Raw genomic sequence first — 19052 nt, 5'->3', positions numbered from 1 at the left:
TTCAGTGGCACAATACCGTGCCACTGCTCCCTTTACTCTTGCAGTCTTAGAATCTGTTGCAGAGGAGTGGCTGACTCCTGGTGATCAGGATACTCTAGTGAGAGCAGTTCTTAGCGGTGGTGACCATCTTATTTGGAAATCAGAATATTATGAGAATTGTAAAGAGACAGCTAGGAGAAACATTCAGGCAGGCAATGGTTGGTCCTTTGATGCCTTAGTAGGAGAAGGGCAATTTGCTTCTAGTGATAACCAGATGCAAAATGACCCAGGCTTATTCGCTCAAATTCAAAATGCGGCCATGAAGGCTTGGCGCAAACTCCCAGTAAAGGGAGACCCTGGTGCATCTTTGACCTCAGTCAGACAAAGGCCTGACGAACGATTTTCTGATTTTGTTCATCAATTAATGACAACAGCAGGAAGGATTTTTTGGTAATGCAGAAGCAGATGTAGATTATGTGAAACAGCTTGCATATGAAAATGCAAATCCTGCCTGCCAAGCGGCCATTAGACCCTATAGGAAAAAGACAGACCTTACTGGGTATATCAGACTCTGTTCTGACATAGGGCCCTCTTACCTACAGGGCTTAGCTATGGCAGCTGCCATGCAAGGACAATCAGTGAGATTTTTTGGCAAGCAGAGACAAAAAGGCCTGTTTTAAATGTGGCAAGCCTGGACACTTTACAGAAGATTGCAAGGCAGAAAATGAGTTAACCCAGAGACAGCCTAGAAAACAGCCTGGCCTATGCCCATGTTGCAAACGTGAAAGGCATTGGGCTAGTGAATGTAGGTCCAAGACAGATAGATGCACAAGGAAACACTCTTTCCCATAATCAGGGAAACGAGAACAGGGGCCAGCCCCAGGCCCCGAACCAACACAAGCCAAAACAGGCTTATGGGGCAGTCAGTTTCATACCAGCAAACAACCCCTTTCAGAACTTAGTCGAGCAACCCCAGGAAGCACAGGACTGGACATCAGTTCTGCCACCCACATAGTATTAACCCCAGAAATGGGACCTCAGGCTTTACCCACTGGAGTGTTTGGACCACTCTATCCAAATGTGTTTGGCCTGATAGTGGGAAGAAGCAGTGCTACTATGCAGGAACCTGGCTTTATTACCTGGGTAAAGAGTGGGAGGCTAGACAAGGTTCCCTTTCTGAGGAAGCCACATTCTAAAGAGTTGGAAGAGGAGTCACCAAGGAACTCTGTGATACAACCCTGAATAGTGACACTTGCTGGAAGCAGGAGGCCAGAACAAGTGGCTGCATGCCACAGGGTAGACATTCCAAGAGAGGTCTGAGAAGGTGACCAGAGCAGAGATCTAGGAACTCACAGGGACACTTCTAAAGGAAACACCAGTAGGTGAAGGTGTGAAAGCCCTGCACAGTCAGGAGCTTGGTGTGTGAGGAAGAGTCAGGATGAGATGATGGTCCAAGCACAGAGAGGGGTAAGGGTAGGGGGATGGAGCCCAGAGTCTTAGAGGATTCAGGGACAAAGTTGGACATGTTTTAACAGGATTCCTCCTTGAGATTGAGAGGTGAGGGAAATCAGGGAGTGTGAGAGAGATGCTGTAGGTTCTAGAAATGTACTAAGGAAGTACTAGCAGACATCCTAAGATGGCCTTCAACTAAGGGAGATCTGCTTACTTCCCCCGAGTAGCGCTGGGATAGAAAGTAAGTACACCCATCCCAGGCTTCCATTATATTTACACACAGATCTTCCTATGTATTCCATGCTGTTAGCATTCTGACTAAACTCCACCCCACAGTTACCTGGCAACCAGGTATGCTCCTCCCCATAGTTACCTGGCAACAGCCAGGTAGGCCTTGCCAACTGTAAAAGGTTCTACTTGCCCCTCTTCTCTTTCTTGCACTCTTGCTCTCTTGATCTCCTGCTCTCTTGCCTTCTTGCTCCCCCTTCTGTCCTCTTGCCCCTCCCCCCCCCACGTGCTCATGGCCAGCCTCTACTCCTCTTCTCTCTCTCTCTCTCTGTGCCTCTACTACCCTCTTAACTCCCCTCCCCATTGTAACGGCCCGTTCTGCTGCTCAGGTCCTCGGGTCAGGGCCTAGCAAGAGAGAGAGTGGGGACAGAGACTCGAAGAATGGAGACAAGACAGAGTCTGGTCAAGTCTCTCCTCAAGCCTCGCCTCAATTGAAAGGAAATCATGGGCATATATAAGCACAAGCAGGGGAACGCAGCCGAAGACACTTTACCACGTGCACCCTGCAGCTGGGGGCAATAAACAACAAAACAAGATATGTAAGAAAAGCAAGATAATTATCAGAGTGTGCTCAGCTATTGTAGGCTGCTGAAAACAAGTCTCTTGTCAGGGTACATGGTTCGAGATGGCTGCAAGGATGATAGTCGCTTTCTGCTCAGAGTCGGCTCCCAACAGTTGCTTCCTGTTATTTTTGCTGTTAGAGTTAGACTTATGTTTGTGTGGCTATCTTCTTTTGGGTTTGTTGAAAGAAGATTACTTTCTTGCTTTTTCTAGGGTGTAGTTTCCTTCCTTGTATTGAAGTTTTCTGTCTATTATCCTTTGTAGGGCTGGATTTGTGGAAAGATGTTGTGTAAATTTGTTTTTGTCATGGAATATCTTGGTTTCTCCATCTATGGTAATTGAGAGTTTTGCTGGGTATAGTAGCCTGGGCTGGCATTTGTGTTCCCTTAGGGTCTGTGTGACATCTGCCCAGGATCTTCTCGATTTTATAGTATCTGATGAGTCTGCCTTTTTATGTTACTTGGCCTTTTTCCCTTATTGCTTTTAATATTCTTTATTTTGTGTGTTTGGTGTTTTGACTATTAATGTGACGGGAGGAATTTCTTTTCTGGTCCAATCTATTTGGTGTTCTGTATGCTTTTTGTATGTTTATGGACATCTTTTTCTTTAGGTTAGGGAAATTTTCTTCTATAATTTTGTTGAAGGTATTTACTGGCCCTTTCAGTTGGGAATCTTCACTCTCTTCTATACCTATTATCCTTAGGTTTGGTCTTCTCGTTGTATCCTGGATTTCCTGGATGTTTTTGGTTAGAAGCTTTTTTTATTTTGCCTTTTCTTTGACTGTTGTGTTAACGTTTTCTATAATATCTTCTGCACCTGAGAGTCTCTCTTCTATCTCTTGTATTCTGTGGTGATGCTTGCATCTATGACCCCGATCTCTTTCCTAGGTTTTCTATCTCTAGGGTTGTCTCCCTTTGTGGTATCTTTATTGTTTCTATTTCCATTTTTAGATCCTGGATGGTTTTGTTCAATTCCTTCACCTGTTTAGTTGTATTTTCCTGTAATTCTTTAAGGGATTTTTGTGTTTCCTCTTTAAGGGCTTCTCCCTGTTTACCTGTGTTCTCCTGTGTTTCTTTAAGGGAGTTATGTCCGTCTTAAAGTCCTCCATCATCATCATGCAATGTGTCTTGTTTTTCTGCTGTGTTGGGGTATCCAGGGCTCAAGGTGGGAGAACTGGGTTCTGATGATGACAAGTAGCCTTGGTTTCTGTTGCTTATTTTCTTGCCCTCGCCTCTCTGGTGTTAGCTGGTCTTGTTGTCTCTGACTGTGGCTTGTCCCTCCTGCAAGGCTGTATGTCAGCACTCCTAGGAGACCAGTTCTCTCTGAGAGGAATTTGGGTATGGAGAGCTGTGGCACAGAGTCAGCTCTGGGGTTCAGACAAAAACTGGAAGGATCCTTTTGCAGGCTGCTCCTCAGTTCCTGTTTCCTGAGGGCTCCCGGTAGGTCCCTCTTGGGCCAGGTATTTGAGCAGAAGTGGTGGTCTTACCTGTGTGTCAGGTGTGTCAACACTCCTGACAGGATTTGGATATAGAGAGTTGTGGTCAGGGTCAGCTCCAGGCACAGATGAAAAACAGAAGGGGTAATTTAGTTTTTAAGATATATATTTTTGTTGGTGTTTTGGGGTTTTTTTGTTTTTGTTTTTTGTTTTTTGATATATGGTGTCTCTGTATAGCCCTGGCTGTCCTGGAACTTGCTCTGTTGACCAGGCTGGCCTCAAATGCACAGAGATTGCCTGCCTGTGCCACCCGAGTGCTGAGATTAAAGGTATGCACCACCACTGTCCAGCAGTTTATATTAGTTTTATGAGTGTATATGTTTATCTGTGTGCAGGTATGTACACGTGTGCATGTAGTACTCATGAGAGCCAGAGAAGGCAAAGGATCCTCAGAAACTGGAGTTCTAGGCCACTACAAGCCAACATGTGGATGCTGGGAACAGAGCCTACATCTTTGGCAAGAGCTGCCAGTGATCCTAACCACTAAGCAGTCTCTGCTCTCCACCAGCTTTTGTTTTCTATTTGATTAAATGGCTTCTTAAAAAGAGCACTACTGTTTATTACAAGATGATTTTTTTTTTGAGACAGGGTTTCTCTGTTTATCCCTGGCTGTCCTGGAACTCACCTCGAACTTACAGAAATACACCTGCCTCTGCCTCCTGAGCACTGCAATTAAAAGCATGTGCAAGTATGCCTAGTTTAGGAGACAGACTTTATCAAAACATCTTATATTCATGTAAAAAAATCTCATTCAATAAGTAAATATTTTAATTAAGTAAGAAAAACAAATTTAACCAACCTAAAAAAATAAATCACAATTTATAAAAATAAAAAGAAAGGAAAAATTTATAGTTTTAATCTATAGAAAAATTTATTCTTGGGAAATTAAACTTGTGCCAGTATTAAGCCAATGACTTCCATTGAGAGGCTGGCTTCAGTTGAGAGGGGTGCTTCAAGCTTGAGACCAGCCTGGGCTACAAAAAGACCTTATGTCAAAAACCAAAACTTCCTACCTTAGGAGAAATGAGCATGTTTTAGGAGGCATGTGTGAGAAACAACTACAACATTCATTCACAGGCTAGACCTGATAACAGTCCAGATGTTGGAGAATGAGCCATGTGCCTAGTTAAACATCATTTGACCATGAAAAAGGAAAGGCCAGCCTTGGCTGCTTGAGAACCTGTCTCAACGCATACATGAACATGACACGTGACACTATATGTCCCAGCAAGTCCAAAATTTGTCAAAGCAAATCTTATAAAGTCTTTTATATTGTTTCAGTTTGTTATTTTGTTGTGTTGTATTATTTGTTTTTTTTTCTAAAACAAGGTCTGTAACTCTGTCTCCAAGCTCATAGTAATCCTCCTGCCCCAGACTCTTTTTTATAAAACAAAAAGTATTTATGTGTTCTTGCATACTTTAATGCTACTGCACACGTGAGGAGGTGAGAGGACAACTCACTGAAGTTAGCTATCTCTTCTACCATGAAGGCTCAAAGTATCTAAGTCAGGTCATAGCTGTTATAACCTTTACCTGCTGAGCCATCAAACACACACACACACACACACACACACACACTTCTAACATTCTATCATTGACCCAGTTTGACTTCGGAGATAGTCTCTCATTGAACCTAGATTCTATAGTCTCTCATTGAACCTAGATTCTAATAGGCTGGCTGGCCTCAGGGGTCCCTAAAGGAGCAGACCCTAGGGAAGCAATGCAAGCCTGTGCCTCCATGCCAGGCTTTACTCTGTCACTTCTGGGAATTTATCTCAGGTCCTTACAGGTCCACAAGCTTTACCCACTGAGCCATCTTTTCAGCCTTGTCCCACGATTGTGTGGAAACAATCCTACTGGGACTCAATGCTCTGTCTCAGTAGCAGGAACATCGGGGCCACCTCTATGTAAACACCAAGGGTCACACAGCCACAAAAGCCTCTCCTGCAGGAAGACCTAATTGAAGACTGCCTGAGAGATCAAGGATTGCTGGTGCAGACAATGCCAGCCAATCAGGAACTGATGTTTAGAAGAGATGCTTTCTTGGGACCAATGGGGGCTCGGGTGGAGGGTATTAAAGGAGCTTGCAGCAGTGTTCAGAGAGCCCAGAGTCCATGTTGTCGACTCCGAGTTACCTTGCCCCGCAACCCCCAAGAGCAGGTAGGGTTGGGCTGTGAGTAGTCCAAGGCGCAGGTAACATCTGGCACCCAACGGGTAGATGGGACTACTTATTGTCCTTGTTTTGTGGCTGCTTGAGAACCTTCCTTTCTGGGGAGTGGTTTTTGCCTGTTGCTGAATAGACTGTGCTCATGGTTCGACCTGATCTGCTCTTCTCCTCAGGTACTGCTGTTGTGCCCTTCAGTTGCTTCTTCGGTGAGGAGTTGGCCCCTTAGTGTTTTCCCTTGTGGATCCTGTGAAGGGTGAGCGTGTGGACCTCATTTCTGTCTTGTCTTTTCTGTCTGTCCATCCCAGTAATCTCGCTTTTGGTCTTGGTTCAGTTCAAGGGGAAGTGTGCAGCGGCCATCTTTTCATTTTTCTTTGTCTTTGGGTGTGTGTGCTGCGGTAAGCCTGCAGCAGCCATCTTTTCAGTCTTCTTTGTCTTTGTCCACTCATTTTCACTTTTGATCTGGATTCATTCTGGTACCTGACATAGGGGCTAGTTTCCCAGGTGGTGTTACCAGGGATCAGCTCCCAAATGCCTTTTCCTTCCTGGGTATACTGTCCAGGCATAAGGTCTTTGACCTACACTTGAGGGAGTCCCCTGCTTAGTATACCATGACTTTCATCGTCTCTTCTGTCACATTTGTCATATATATGTTCATCATTTGTTTCCTTTGTGATTGTCATCATGGGTTCCCTCACCTCCACCGTCAAGGAACCCCAGATAGGGCTCTGAAAATCCTTCTGGTTACTCATGGTCTCAAGGTTAAGACTCACAACCTGGACCAATTTGGGGAGAAGGCTGCTATATTGACCCCCTGGATACCCCCAAGAATGTGTGGGACTATGACCACTGGTCGCGTGCTCTCTTCCATGGTGGCAAGCACGAGGTACAGTCTAGGATTATTCGTCCTTCGTTCTTTGACCCCATCCTCCTTGAAGTCACCACCAGTCTTAAGAATTCTTCCCCAGAAGAAGTGGTAGCTGCCCATAACGAACACTGCCAGGATCAGGCTACTATTCATCTTCCCATTACTGACCCTGTCCCACTTTCTCCGGGCAAACAGTTTGATTTTAGTGATGAGAATGAGAGTACCACTGCTCCAGCCCTCAGCAGTCAGGCTCCAAGCCATCCTCTAGCACCAGTGTCCAAGGATCCCTCAAATGCCCACTTTCATGAGACTTTCTCTCACTTGGGAGCACTGCCAGCCTGCACTAGGAATTCCAACATGAGGTGGACATTGGTCAAATCAAGGTTATCTTCATCAATTCCTAGCAAACCTTGAAAACGTTGCCACTGCTGTTTGACCCCTCATGGTTCAGAGAGTTTGCTGAGGTGTTTTTCACCTGCTCCCAAAATCTGCATTGCTGACTCTGTGCCACCTCACCTCCAACCCCCAAGGGCAGATAGAGTCAGGCAACAAGTTGTCCAGAGCACAGGCAACATGTCTCCAGCCCTGCTTCATTCAGAGGAGGCTGCCCCATTACCTTAGGCCCCAGGGCTCTCTACAGTACTCTACCCTGGCAGCTATGTGGCTGCCTGAACCCTAACACTTAAGAAAGGCACAGCCCTGCCTGTGGGGTTGTGGGGTTGTGGGGTTGTGGGGCAGGAGGCAAGCCTTGAGGGTACAAAGGCCTCTCAGCATTCTTCTCTGCTCTTGAATGACAGCGTGGTCCAGTGTCCCTGTGGCTTAAATGAATGCCAGAAACATGGGAGCCTGACTGTCACATGCTTCTGTCTGCTTCTTCTCTACAGACCACCTTCCTCCCCTGCACCCTGACTGAGAAGGCTCACTAGATCCCAGCCTCACATCAGCAGTCTCTGTATGAAATGGTGTTTAAAGGGCTCTATGTGGCCTTGCATGCAGGAGGCCCTGGGCTCCAATCCTTGCCCCAGCTAAACCTGCCCAGTGGGGCCCTGGAGGCAGAAGGCTGAAGGGTTAGGAGTTCAGGGTCACCCTCAACTATGTAGCAAGCTAGAGGTCAGCCTGGGCTACACAAGACCTAGATTGAAAAAAAATAATAAAAGAATGATTTTTGACACACATTTTTCAGAACATGGTCTCTTTGCTAGGGACAGATCTTACTAGAGGAAGTTTCCTAGCTTGAATGAGGACCTGGGCTCCAGCCCACCCACACTCCCCCTCAGTGAAAACACCCTCAGTGTGTGTGTGTGTGTGTGTGTGTGCATGTGTGCATGCATGCAAAATGTTGGGTATGTCTGTGGTGTGTGCACATGAGTGTGCAGGTGAAGATAGAGTCAGAGGTCTGAGATTCATGTGAATTCTGCTTTCCTTCCTTTCACTCTCTACCTTACTTTCTTTGTTTTATGTTTTGTTTGTTTGTTTTTTGACACAGGGTCTCACTATACAGCCCAGCCTGGGCTGGGGCTCACAATGTCGACCAAGCTGGCCTCAAAATCATAGAGATCCATCTGCCTCTGCCTTCCAAGAGCAGGGGTTAAAGGTGTAGCAGTCTGCCCACCTTTGTATCTTACTTTTTGAGGGGAGACTGACCTTTGCTAGCCAGGCACCACTGAGCTCTAGAGATCCTCCTGGTTGTACCTCCCCAGCTCAGGGATTACAAATTCAATTGCACCCAGATTTTGTTTAAGTTCCGGTCTCATACAGTACAGAGAGACCTTTACCCACTGTGCCATTTCCCTGATCTCTCCTCTGGTTCTCCAAGAACTATACATAAGCTCAAGTGGCAAGACCTCATAACATTAAACCCAAATTAGGACCCACCCACAGAGAAGTGAGCAGAGGTCACAGAAGGCCCCAATGAGCAGGGAGGCACAGGCAGTCCCTGTCCCTGTGTCCATGGGCTCTGCTGTCCTCTGAGTTTACAGATGGGACAATGTGAACAACGTAACAACCTTAATGATTCCGACGAGGTGAGAACCTGGGTGTGCCAGGTCCTGTGGCACATGCCTGTTATCCCAGCTACTCAGGAGGAAACGCAAGAGGATGAAAAGTTCAAGGAAAGCCTGGAAAGTTAGTAAGACACTATCTCAGCATAAAAATTAGATTAAAAGAAAAAGGATGATGGATTAGCCCCATGAGGGGCTGAGAGCATGGTCAAGGGTGGAACACCCACCTAGAATCCCCCTCTGAGGGGTGACTCAGTGGTCAGCACTTACCATGCAGGAGAGTCCAACCCTCACCACCACAAAAGATAAATAAAATCCAGCAGCTGTGTTCAGGATCTCTCAAGTTCCTCATTTGTCTAGCTTTTGAAGCTGATGTGATTGCATCACACCCATTCATGCTAGAGAGGAGAACTCTCAGGAAACCACCACAGGCCTCATGATTCAAAATCTGGTCGGCATTCTCATTTCTCCTCGTAATGACTTTCAGCAGTACCGGACACTCCAGCCCATGAGTTCTCATTTCCTTCTTGAAATGCAATCCCTGGTGTCCTCACTTGTTTAACCAGCACAGGGGATGGAACCCAGAACCTTGAGCACACTACACAAGTACCCTGACCTTGGGTGATTAAGATAAGGTCTCCCAAGAGCCCAGGCAGGGCCTCAGCCTCCTGAGTGATGGGACAAATGTCACTACCATGCTGAGCTGGTGGTGCATGCCTTTATTCCCAGGACTTGGGAGTCAGAGACAGGCAAATCTGAGTCCAAGTCCAGCCTGGTCTACAGAGCAAACTCCAGGACAGCCAGGGCTACAGAGATCATTTGTTAAAAAAAAATACACACACACATATGTGTATGTATATATATATATATATATATATATATATATATATATATATATACACACACACACACACACACACACACACACAGAAATTCTCAGCTGTACCATTCATTCCACTATCCCTGTTCTAGAACATTCCATATCCTCTTCATGAGTCTCTGCCTCCACTCCTGCTCCCCCCTTTCAAGCCCATCTTGGAAACTAAGCAGTCCTCCAATAAGCAGCTAGATGTCTGTTCTCTTGGCAAAGGATCACTCTGAGCAGGTGTTGTGTGTGTGCACATAGTGTATGCAGGTGCATCTCTAAACCCCACTTCTCTGTGTTTCTGATACAGGGTCCCCTAAAGGCCTGGAGCTCATTGGGTAGGCTTAACTAGCTGGTCAGGGACCTTCATGTGTCTTCCTCCCAGTGCTTTGGTTATAAATTTACTACTGGCCTAAGGGATCACAATCTGTGCTCCAGTAACCCAGGTTCAGCCATTCAATTTAATGAGTCTATTAAAACAGCTGAATTGCTGAATGTGGTGGCACCTGCTTTTAATCTCAGCACTAGGGAGGAAAAGGCAAGCAAATATCTGTGATTTCAAAGCCAGCCTGGTCCAGGCATCTGGGCCTGCATGGTGAGACCCTATCTCAAATAAATAGACAAATTAATAGTGAAAAGCAGAAAAACAAACGTATGTGGCCACGCTGGGAAAAGGGACAAAGACATCCATGACTGCCACCTCCAAGCTCATCTTGGGTGAGCCTAACATGACACCAAGGTTTAAGTAGAAGGCAGGAGAAACAAGGGCTGAAGATACCAGTGGTTAGAGTACCAGCTGTTCTTGCAGAAAACTGAGGCTCCATCACCTGCACCCACACAGCTGCTCACAGCCACCAGTAACTCCAGTTCTGGAGAACCTGGGGTCCTCTTCTAGCCTCTGTGGGCACCAGGCACAAACTTAGCATGCAGAGATACACACAGATAACACCCATCCACATAAAATAAGATAAATCTCAAAAAGAGAGGGAGAGATGCTAAGCACATAGTCTTCTACCATGTGGTCCTGCCTATCACTTCCTCAGCTCCTGTCCCTCATGCAGGGTCCAACCAGGTGTCAGTCTTTCTCCAGGAGGCAAGCTTCAGCCTTGGAACCTCCAGCAGCTGGAGATTCCTGGGGAGATTTTAACTTTGGGGATATCCTATTTTCAGTAGTCTGATACCCAGCAGGAAGCTCCCCTGTGTCCTTATAATTACTCATACAGACCTGCCAGTTACACCTGTGCACCTTCAGGTCCAGTGTTCTTTAAGAAATATTTGTACTATGTGCATGTGAAATGGGGTATGTGTACACATGTGTACAATGCCAGTAGAAGCAAAAGAGGGCGTCAGATCCCCTGGAATTGGAGTTACAAGTGTTTGTGAACCTCCTGGAACAGGTGCTAAGAAATGAACTGGGGTTCTCGGTCACAGCTGCAGACTCTCTGATCCATTAACTGTCTCTCCAGAAGTGTGTGTGTGTGTGAAGGGGGGGAGGAAGAGAGAGAGGGAGAGAGGTGGAGGAGTCTACCTCTGCCTCCAGAGTGCTAGGATCAAAGGCCTACACCATTACACACACTCACCTACACATTCACCATTTTTAAATGGGTTCTGGGCATTCAAACTCAGGTCCTCAAGCTTGCAAGAAACACTTTCCTAACTAAGCCACTTCCTTCTGTAGTTGTGATGAAAGGTTTTGGAGACTTATTTCTCTGCTAGTGAAATGAGCCAGTTTGAGCCACATTAGAAAATATTATATTCAGGTTTACTGGTAAACTGCTTTCCAGTGAGTTCACTGGCCCAAGGAGTAGACCAGGAAATCACTGTGGGGAGAGGCGGGGGAGGGAGGAGAAAAAGAAAAAGGATCTGTGGTGGGGTTTGAGGGAAGAGTGTCTAGATTACATAGGGAAGAGCTTCTGGGAAAGGATAGCCCAGCCCCTGGGTTGGCAAATTCAGAATTGGGGGTAGGGTATGCCAGGTAGGGACTGAGGGATGCTGGGATAATCCGGGGGCCAGGTTGGCTTTGGTATGCAAAATATGCACCTCAGTCACTTGTCTCAGGGCCTGAAACCAAACAATTCAGATTTAGAGTGGTCTGACACTTGATTGCTACCTGATCTTTCAGCCCATCCCCCTCTTGCCTCTGGATCCTAGCACACAGTGGTAGAGCCTCTGAAACCACCTCTCTCTGATCCCATCATCACAACCTCCATGTTTTAATTTACTGTCAGGCATTGTGTCATGAAACCTATTATCTCAGTTAACATCCCCAAGAGCTTTGAGATAAACTCAGCTTCTATGTTCATTATTGTGAACAGTAGGTCCAAAGAAGTCAGCGCTTGCGCAAGCACGCACAGCTTAGCTGGAACTGGCTGAAGCAGGGTTTGAACTCAGCCGTGTCCAACTGCAGTATGAAAGTTTTTACTTTGTCTTATTATGTTTGATTTTGTCCTGTCTGGTAGTTATCTCTTAGAAGCCTATTTTTTCCTACCTAGAGACAAAAGGGACTGTATCTGAAGGGAAAGAGGGGAGGAACTGGGAGAAGGAGAGAGAGAGAAAACTGTAATCAGGATATATTGTATGAGAAAAGAATCTATGTTCAATAACAGGAGTAAGAGAGACCTTGCCGCAAATGACAAAATAGAGGGAGATTAGGGAAGACTTGATGCATGGACCACACACACACATACACACACACACACACACACACACACACACACACACACACAATGGAAGGGGTCTGGGGGAGGGGCAAAGCTCTGAATGCTTTCTTGCTACTTTTCTTATGCAAACCTAGACATATAAATTCATTTATGCAGTAATTTATGCACTGTTGGAATGGAAATCAGGGTCTCCTATGTGAGACCCAGGCCCAGCCTCTCTCTCAGAGGAACAGTGGGGTGCTCACATTAGTGAGCAGCTTCTTTGCTGAATGATAGGTTTCCCAGGCTGTTCCACTGTCACCCTTGAAGAATGGACTAAAATCAACTTCAACGCTACTGTTTCCTTTGGGCCTGACCTCAGACTGTGATGTCACTAAACACGGAATCCAGATTGGGTGGGAGAAACAAAGGAATTTCCACTACCCCCTCATAGTTGAGGTAAGTCACCTGAAGTCACAGCTAGGAAATATTGAAATGGAAATTTTTTAAAAATCTGTTGAGGCCCAGCACGGCTGTGGGTTTCGAGTTTGGATGACTCACACTGAGTGAGGAAATGCTTAAGGTAGCACTTGAGTTTACAAACACACTGCTGACAGCCAGCACATCAGCTTAGATTGCTGGGAGGCCTTCCTTGTGGTTGTAGTGAGACCCATGATCAGGATCACAGAGAAGTGGCCCAGCCTCTGTTTGCTGTTGTTTTGTTGTGTGATAGCCCAGGCGGCCTTTGAACCCCCTAAGTAGCCAAGGATGGCCTTTACCTTCCAATCCTGTGAACTACAGATATCTAGCTGATTTGTGGGACTTCTCTGTTTCTTTTTTATTTATTTTGTTGTTTGTTTTGAGACAGGGTCTTGTGTATCCTGGGCTGTCCCAGCTTGAACTCTGAATCCTCCTGCCTTCACCTGGAGTCTTCAGCTGAGAGACTTCTCAGCCTACATCACCACCACTGGGGGAATTTCCTTAACAAATTCTCCTTCATCTGTCTCTATCTACAATTATATTGCTCCAACAGGTTCTGTCTCTCAAAACAGTACACAGAGCCCAGTACCATCACATCAGAAATCCTAGACTTTCACACTGGATGGTTGGGGGAGGGGGTTGTTTTGTTTTTGTTTTTTGCTTTTTCCTAGCTGGATTCCCAGGAACAGAGCACTCTGTGGTAAAGCACGAGCCTCACAGGCCTGAAAGACACGGTTCTATCTTACACTACATCTGCCACCCTGTCAACTGAGCGCACAGGTGTCAGGATGCTGGCCTGAGTTTGAGGCTAACCTAGGCTACATGTGGACGTCCAGGTCAACCTGGGGTACATAAGATTCTTGTCTCAAAAAAGAAAGGATAGTGGTACAGAGCCACTTGAGCCAATTATTTTAAGGACTTGCCTGTAGGCACTCCCCTGGGGGATGGATATAAGAGGATTCTTGGGGCCCAGTGGCCAGACAGCCTTGCAAAAACAAAGAATTCCAGGTTCAGTGAGAGAACTTGTCTCAAAAAACAAGATGGAGAATGACTGAAGAAGACACTGAATCAAACTCTGTCCTCTATACATATGCACACACATGTATACAAAGACATATTCACGAATGATTACCATACCCATAGACACGAAAATTTAAGGTTAAACAAGGAAAATAATAAAAGACTTATTTACGAACACATTTATTTTTCACATATTAATATAAATATAAATTTGAATTGGGAATCTTTTCTTTCTAGCAGCTGCCCAGCAGTTTGCTAATGCTATCCAATGAATTATATAAAGTCTTGTCTGAGCTATGCTCACAATAAATACTGAGTCCAGTTAAAGACAAGAGGAAAGCCCTGGAGGAGAAGACCCCTGCTTAGGCCCCATGAGATATAGCAGCTTGAGGACTTAGCAACCAGGGGTCACAAGAAAGGTAGCTGAGAGCATCCACGTGCACTACCACATGAGTAAGAATTCATTCCCGTGGGGTGTCAGGTTTCACAAGAAAGAGTCCAAAGCTGGTGGTGTCGGGATAAGACAGCCCCCAGTCTCTATACGCGTCCTGGGCTCCGTGCAGATAGGCTCTCAGACTCACACTGAGGCGGTGGCCAGCCTGCAGAAGCAACAGATGATTCCAGGAACGGTCCACTAGTTTGTTCTCCATGGAGCAAGGGAACAGTTCCACTGTCAGGGTCAAGTTGTCAAGGTCATCTACCTGAGGCTTTGCTTGCAAAACCAGAGAGACCCAGCCCTGCACCTTGTGGCCTGTGTTTGTGGATGTTGGATTGAGCTTCAGTTCCAAGAATACATAGTAGAGCCCAGGATTGTCCACCACCAACTCCTTTTTGTCCTCCTCATACCTCAGACCTTGAGACAGGTATGAGCTCCCGGCTCCGTCTTGGCTGTGCCAGTTCAGAGTCATATTACTCAGCAATGCTTCTAGAAAAAGAATGCTGAGTTACTGAGGGTTGTGGGGTATGGGGAGGTGGGGCCATGGGAATGGGGAGGGAAGAGAGGAGACAAAACTGAAGAAAAGGAGGAGGAAGGCCACCTAGAAGGGAGGGATATACTTTAAGAAGGTGGTTGTGGAATGAGAGGTAAAGGGACAGAGGGACTAGAGTGTTAAGAGTGGATATGAGCTCCAGGAAGGAGATGAGTAAAGGAGCCACAAAGGGGAGGAGGGGTGAGAGGAGAAAAGAGAGAGGAATCAGAGGAGGAAGAGAGGGATGAGCAAAACCGGGAGAGAGGTGGGATGTGGAGGGTGCAGGAAGGGAGGAATCTCTGAGGGCAAATAACTTGACAACTTGGCAGAGAGGGACCAGGGCTGGGGCTCAATAGGGTGCCTGAAGCCCAAAGGTCGGTTGGAGGTGTTGGCAGCAGGGGGGCCAACCTCGGCAACATAATGAATTTGGGGGAAGCTTGGGCTACATGGGAGGGAGAGAGGAAGGGAAAGAGAAAAATAAATCTCCCAGAGCCAGGCTGGGGGTGAGAATTCTCAGTTCTCTGAACACCTAGAAGGGGTCTCAAGGATGACAGCTGGTGCTGTGACAGCAAGTGAGAAAGGCTGAGGAGGTGAGGGAGATAGACTAGATAGATTAGAAGGTGGTACAGGCCCCCTTGTTCAACCAGGACCCGCTGGGAATAAATCAGAGACACTCACGGTTTTTAGCTAGTAGCTTGGCGAACACAGGAGAGCCCTGGGAAGAAAGAATAAAAGAGATGCTACCTTACATCCTAAAGAAGCAGATAGGAACTCATACCGACCAGCACATTGAGGTGTCCAACTTTAGATGGAGGAGAGCCCCGGAGACCTAAGAGGGACTGAAGGGAAATGCGGTGCACCCTCGGGAATCCTCACCCAGGTCTTCATAGGAACATTCAAGGGGTTAAGGCACAAAGGGGTTTCCTCTGAGTGCGAGATGGAGAGAGGGTCCTTCAAGCGGAGTAGCAGGAACAGAGCTGGGCGGGGCGTGGCGGGGGAGGGGGGTGCTGTTCTCTCCACGTTGGTGCAGAAATGCTTCCAGAAGATAAGGGTCCCCTAGGAGTGGGATGAGCCTCACCTGTTGTGTAGTGTTGAGGCAGCCAATGTGGGGAACAGGGGTGACCTGGTCTGCAATATTCTCTGGGATGCCCAGGTCGGGCGAGGTGGTGATTGTGAGCGCCGGCCGAGACTGGGTGCGGGTGAACATAGGGACACAGGCGACCAGAAGCAGCAATACCAAGGCGCCTAGGCCAGAGAGCCTCGGATGGCGGGAACAGAAGTGCAGGGCAGGCGTCCACGCGGTCTCTCGATCCCGAACATTAACTGCAGGGCACACAGCATCCGTGGGGAGCGCAGCGTTTGTGTGGCGCACAGTATCTGAGAGGAGCGCAGCGTCCGCGGGGAGCCCCGTATCTCTGAGGAGCGCCGCATCCGAGGGGCGCGCAGTAACTGCTGGATGTCCGGCATCCCTGGTATTCTCCACATCAATTGTGTGCTGGTCCATTGCCACGGTTGGGCAGTGCACGTCTCCCGCCTGTGCCCGCGCTTTATAGGCTACAGAGGCGCCTTTTCCGGGGAGGGGAGAGAGGGCAGCCGCGGGGTTCCGGGCTTCGCGCTCCGCCCCGCGACTCCCGGAACTTTCTCCCCTCCTCCTCCTCCTCCTCCTCCTCCTCCTCCTCCTCCTCGTCCTCCTCGTCCTCCTCCTCTTCCACCTCTTCCTCCTCCTCTTCCTCCTCCTCTTCCTCCTCCTCCTCCTCTTCCTGTCCAGTCCTTCCCCAGCATCCAGGCCCTGTGCCCACCCGTTCTTCTTCCATTTTTTGGTATTTTGTTTGCTTGGTGGTTGGGTTGGGTTGTGTTGGGTTAGGGTTAGGGTTGGGTTGGGTTGGATTGGGTTGGGTTGGGTTGGGTTGGGTTGGGTTGGGTTGGGTTGGGTTGGGTTGGGTTGGTTTGGTTTAACACTGACACATTAAAGAGTTGTTTATATGATGGGGACCATGTGATGTCAGGATCCATTCCTTCCCTGGCCTCTCCTGAGTCCACAGCTCTGTCTCCCTTCTTTCTCTGTGACCCAACTGATAGGTTATTTCTCCACCGCCATTTTTCATTTCTGTTTTTCTGTCTCTGGCTCTCAAATCTCTGTCTCTTTCCATGTCTCTCCTGCTCCCTTTTTCTTCCAACCCCTAGCTCCCCATCCCTGGGACGCCCTCAGTGTTCGCCTGAATACAGGGCTTTTGCCGAGGACTCCAAAACTCCCCACCCCCTAGCAGAATCGAAGAGCTCTGCGGAGCACCCACCCACCCACCCACCCAGCCTCTCCTCCCCATGACCCCATTTCTACCCTGGGCCTTTCCTGGTTTGTCCCCACCTACTTCTTGGGGCTTCCTGTTAGTAGCTTCTTTGGACTCCAGAAACAGAAGGCTGGAGAGTCCAGATACAGAAACCCCCCTAGGCCACAGACACATTTTCAATTTCCCATTCTTTCACTGTTCTTGCCTGAGGTGGAGGTGAAGGGGAGGCAGGGCCATCAGAGAAGGCCCCCAAAAGAGGAAACGAGAGACGACTGGCTCTGGGCAAACCCTGGGGACAGACTACTCAATGTCCTGATCCGGTTAGATCTGTTGAGATGGCTCAGCGGGTAATAGTATAATCACCAAGCCCGGTGACTTGAGTTCAGTCCCTAGGACCCACATGGTGGAAAGAAAGAACTGACACCCACAAAATTGTCCTGCAATACCTTTGACAACTACATGCATACCATCAGTAAATGCAATTTAAAAATAATAAGTACTGACATGCCCAACCCAACAGAGACCACAACCCAACAGAGCCGGACCATTTATCTCAGCAGGAAACAACAAGCTATGAAATGGGGAGTTGTTTGCTTTGACATAGGGACTGGTCTTCAACTTGTGGCCCTCAAACTCGCTAAGACAGCCTAGGATGACTTTCAACTTCTGATCCTCTTGAGTACTGGGATACAGGCACAGGCATACACCCTGAAATCCAGTTTCTTCCGTGTTGGGGAAGGAGCACAAAGCCTCACAGGCTCGAGCATGCTAGGCCACGATTCTAACAACCAAGATGCAGCCCAGGCCTCATGTGCTTTTTTTCAGACTGGACATGGAAACTACTGAGCTCCCTAGCCCAGCATGGGAGAAGTGTATCGAGCCCTCTCTGGAGACACCAGCCACCTCTTCCTTCTATTTGACCCCACATCAGCTACCCTGGGGAATTACAGAAAACCCAGCTTGGAGGGCTGAGACATGAACAAGATACAAAAAGACACTTGGGTGATCTAGAAATTGGAGGGTCCACCCAAGCAGCAGCTGCAGGGCACCAGCAGTGATTCAGCTGTGGAGACTCTGGCCCTCACACAGACAATGGTCCACCTCTCTCTGCTGGACACACACTGCTCAGAATCGGCCAACACCTCCATGACTCTCACACAGGGACCCCTCAGTGACTGGAATATTTTCCCCCTTCCTGCCTCTGCTACACAGTGAACAAGTTGTCTCATCCTCATTGTATCCCAGTTGTCATTGTAGTAAGTAGACAGATGAAGACTCTCTCTCTCTCTCTCTCTCTCTGTCTCTCTCTCTCTCTCTCTTTCTGTCTAGCTATAACTTCTTCAAAACTGCAGTTTGAAGACTTCCACCCCAGAGGCTCATTATCCACGTCACCGAGGAATTAGAATCCTGACTCAGTCATCTTTCTCTCCCGCAGAGCCTGAAGGTCCCTTTATTATCCTGGGAAGAGGGAAAATTGGTGGAGTTCCTGGACAGAAAACACGCGCGCACACACACACACACACACACACACACACACACACACAAAGAGAGAGTTCATACCATTTAGAACAAGCCATGCATGGTGTGCACCTGTGAGCCCAGCCTTCAGGAAGCTCAAGCTTGAAGGTTGGAGGTTCAAAACCAGCCTGGCCTACATGAAGAGACACTATCTCAAAAACAAAACAAAACTGGATGCAGGTGGTATGCATTGCACTCAGGAGGTAGAAGCAGATGGGTCTTGGTGAATTCAAGGCCAGCCTGAACTACATAATGAGAATGGACCAGCCAGGGCTAAATAGTGAGACAGACACACACATAGACACATGCACACACACACACAGAAAGAGAAATTTCAATATTAATTTGTTTTTTAACAAGATCTCATGTAGCCAAGGCTGGCCTGACACTCCCTATGAAGTGAAAAATAAACTTCACTACATAATTCACCTGCCTCCATCTGCTAAGTTGACAGGTCCATGCCACCA

The 19052-nt window shown here is 47.5% G+C and overlaps 1 protein-coding gene across 1 annotated transcript; it reads right to left on the bottom strand.

The window, feature by feature from the left end:
• Positions 1–13974: 13974 nt before the first annotated feature.
• Positions 13975–16372, bottom strand: Tnfsf9 (TNF superfamily member 9). The gene is made up of 3 exons (XM_028764250.1): positions 15858–16372; positions 15458–15494; positions 13975–14736 (listed from the first exon to the last, which is right to left on the bottom strand). The coding sequence occupies exons 1-3, from the start codon at positions 16281–16283 to the stop codon at positions 14273–14275; spliced, it is 927 nt and encodes a 308-aa protein (XP_028620083.1). The 5' UTR covers positions 16284–16372; the 3' UTR covers positions 13975–14272.
• Positions 16373–19052: the final 2680 nt, after the last annotated feature.

Source organism: Grammomys surdaster, unplaced genomic scaffold (assembly GCF_004785775.1).
Source record: "Grammomys surdaster isolate TR1022 unplaced genomic scaffold, NIH_TR_1.0 62, whole genome shotgun sequence".
Classification (NCBI taxonomy): domain Eukaryota; kingdom Metazoa; phylum Chordata; class Mammalia; order Rodentia; family Muridae; genus Grammomys; species Grammomys surdaster.
Note: the sequence above shows the minus strand (reverse complement) of the source record. Positions and strands in the feature narration are given on the sequence as shown.

What these genes read in the sequence shown, in the direction of transcription:
- Tnfsf9 (XM_028764250.1), bottom strand. Translation starts at nt 16,283, where the DNA reads ATGGACCAGCACACAATTGATGTGGAGAATACCAGGGATGCCGGACAT. An exon ending in GCCTCAACACTACACAACAG is followed by an intron (nt 15,495 to 15,857) that starts GTGAGGCTCATC and finishes CTTTCTTCCCAG; the next exon opens with GGCTCTCCTGTGTTCGCCAA. An exon ending in CAAGCTACTAGCTAAAAACC is followed by an intron (nt 14,737 to 15,457) that starts GTGAGTGTCTCT and finishes TTCTTTTTCTAG; the next exon opens with AAGCATTGCTGAGTAATATG.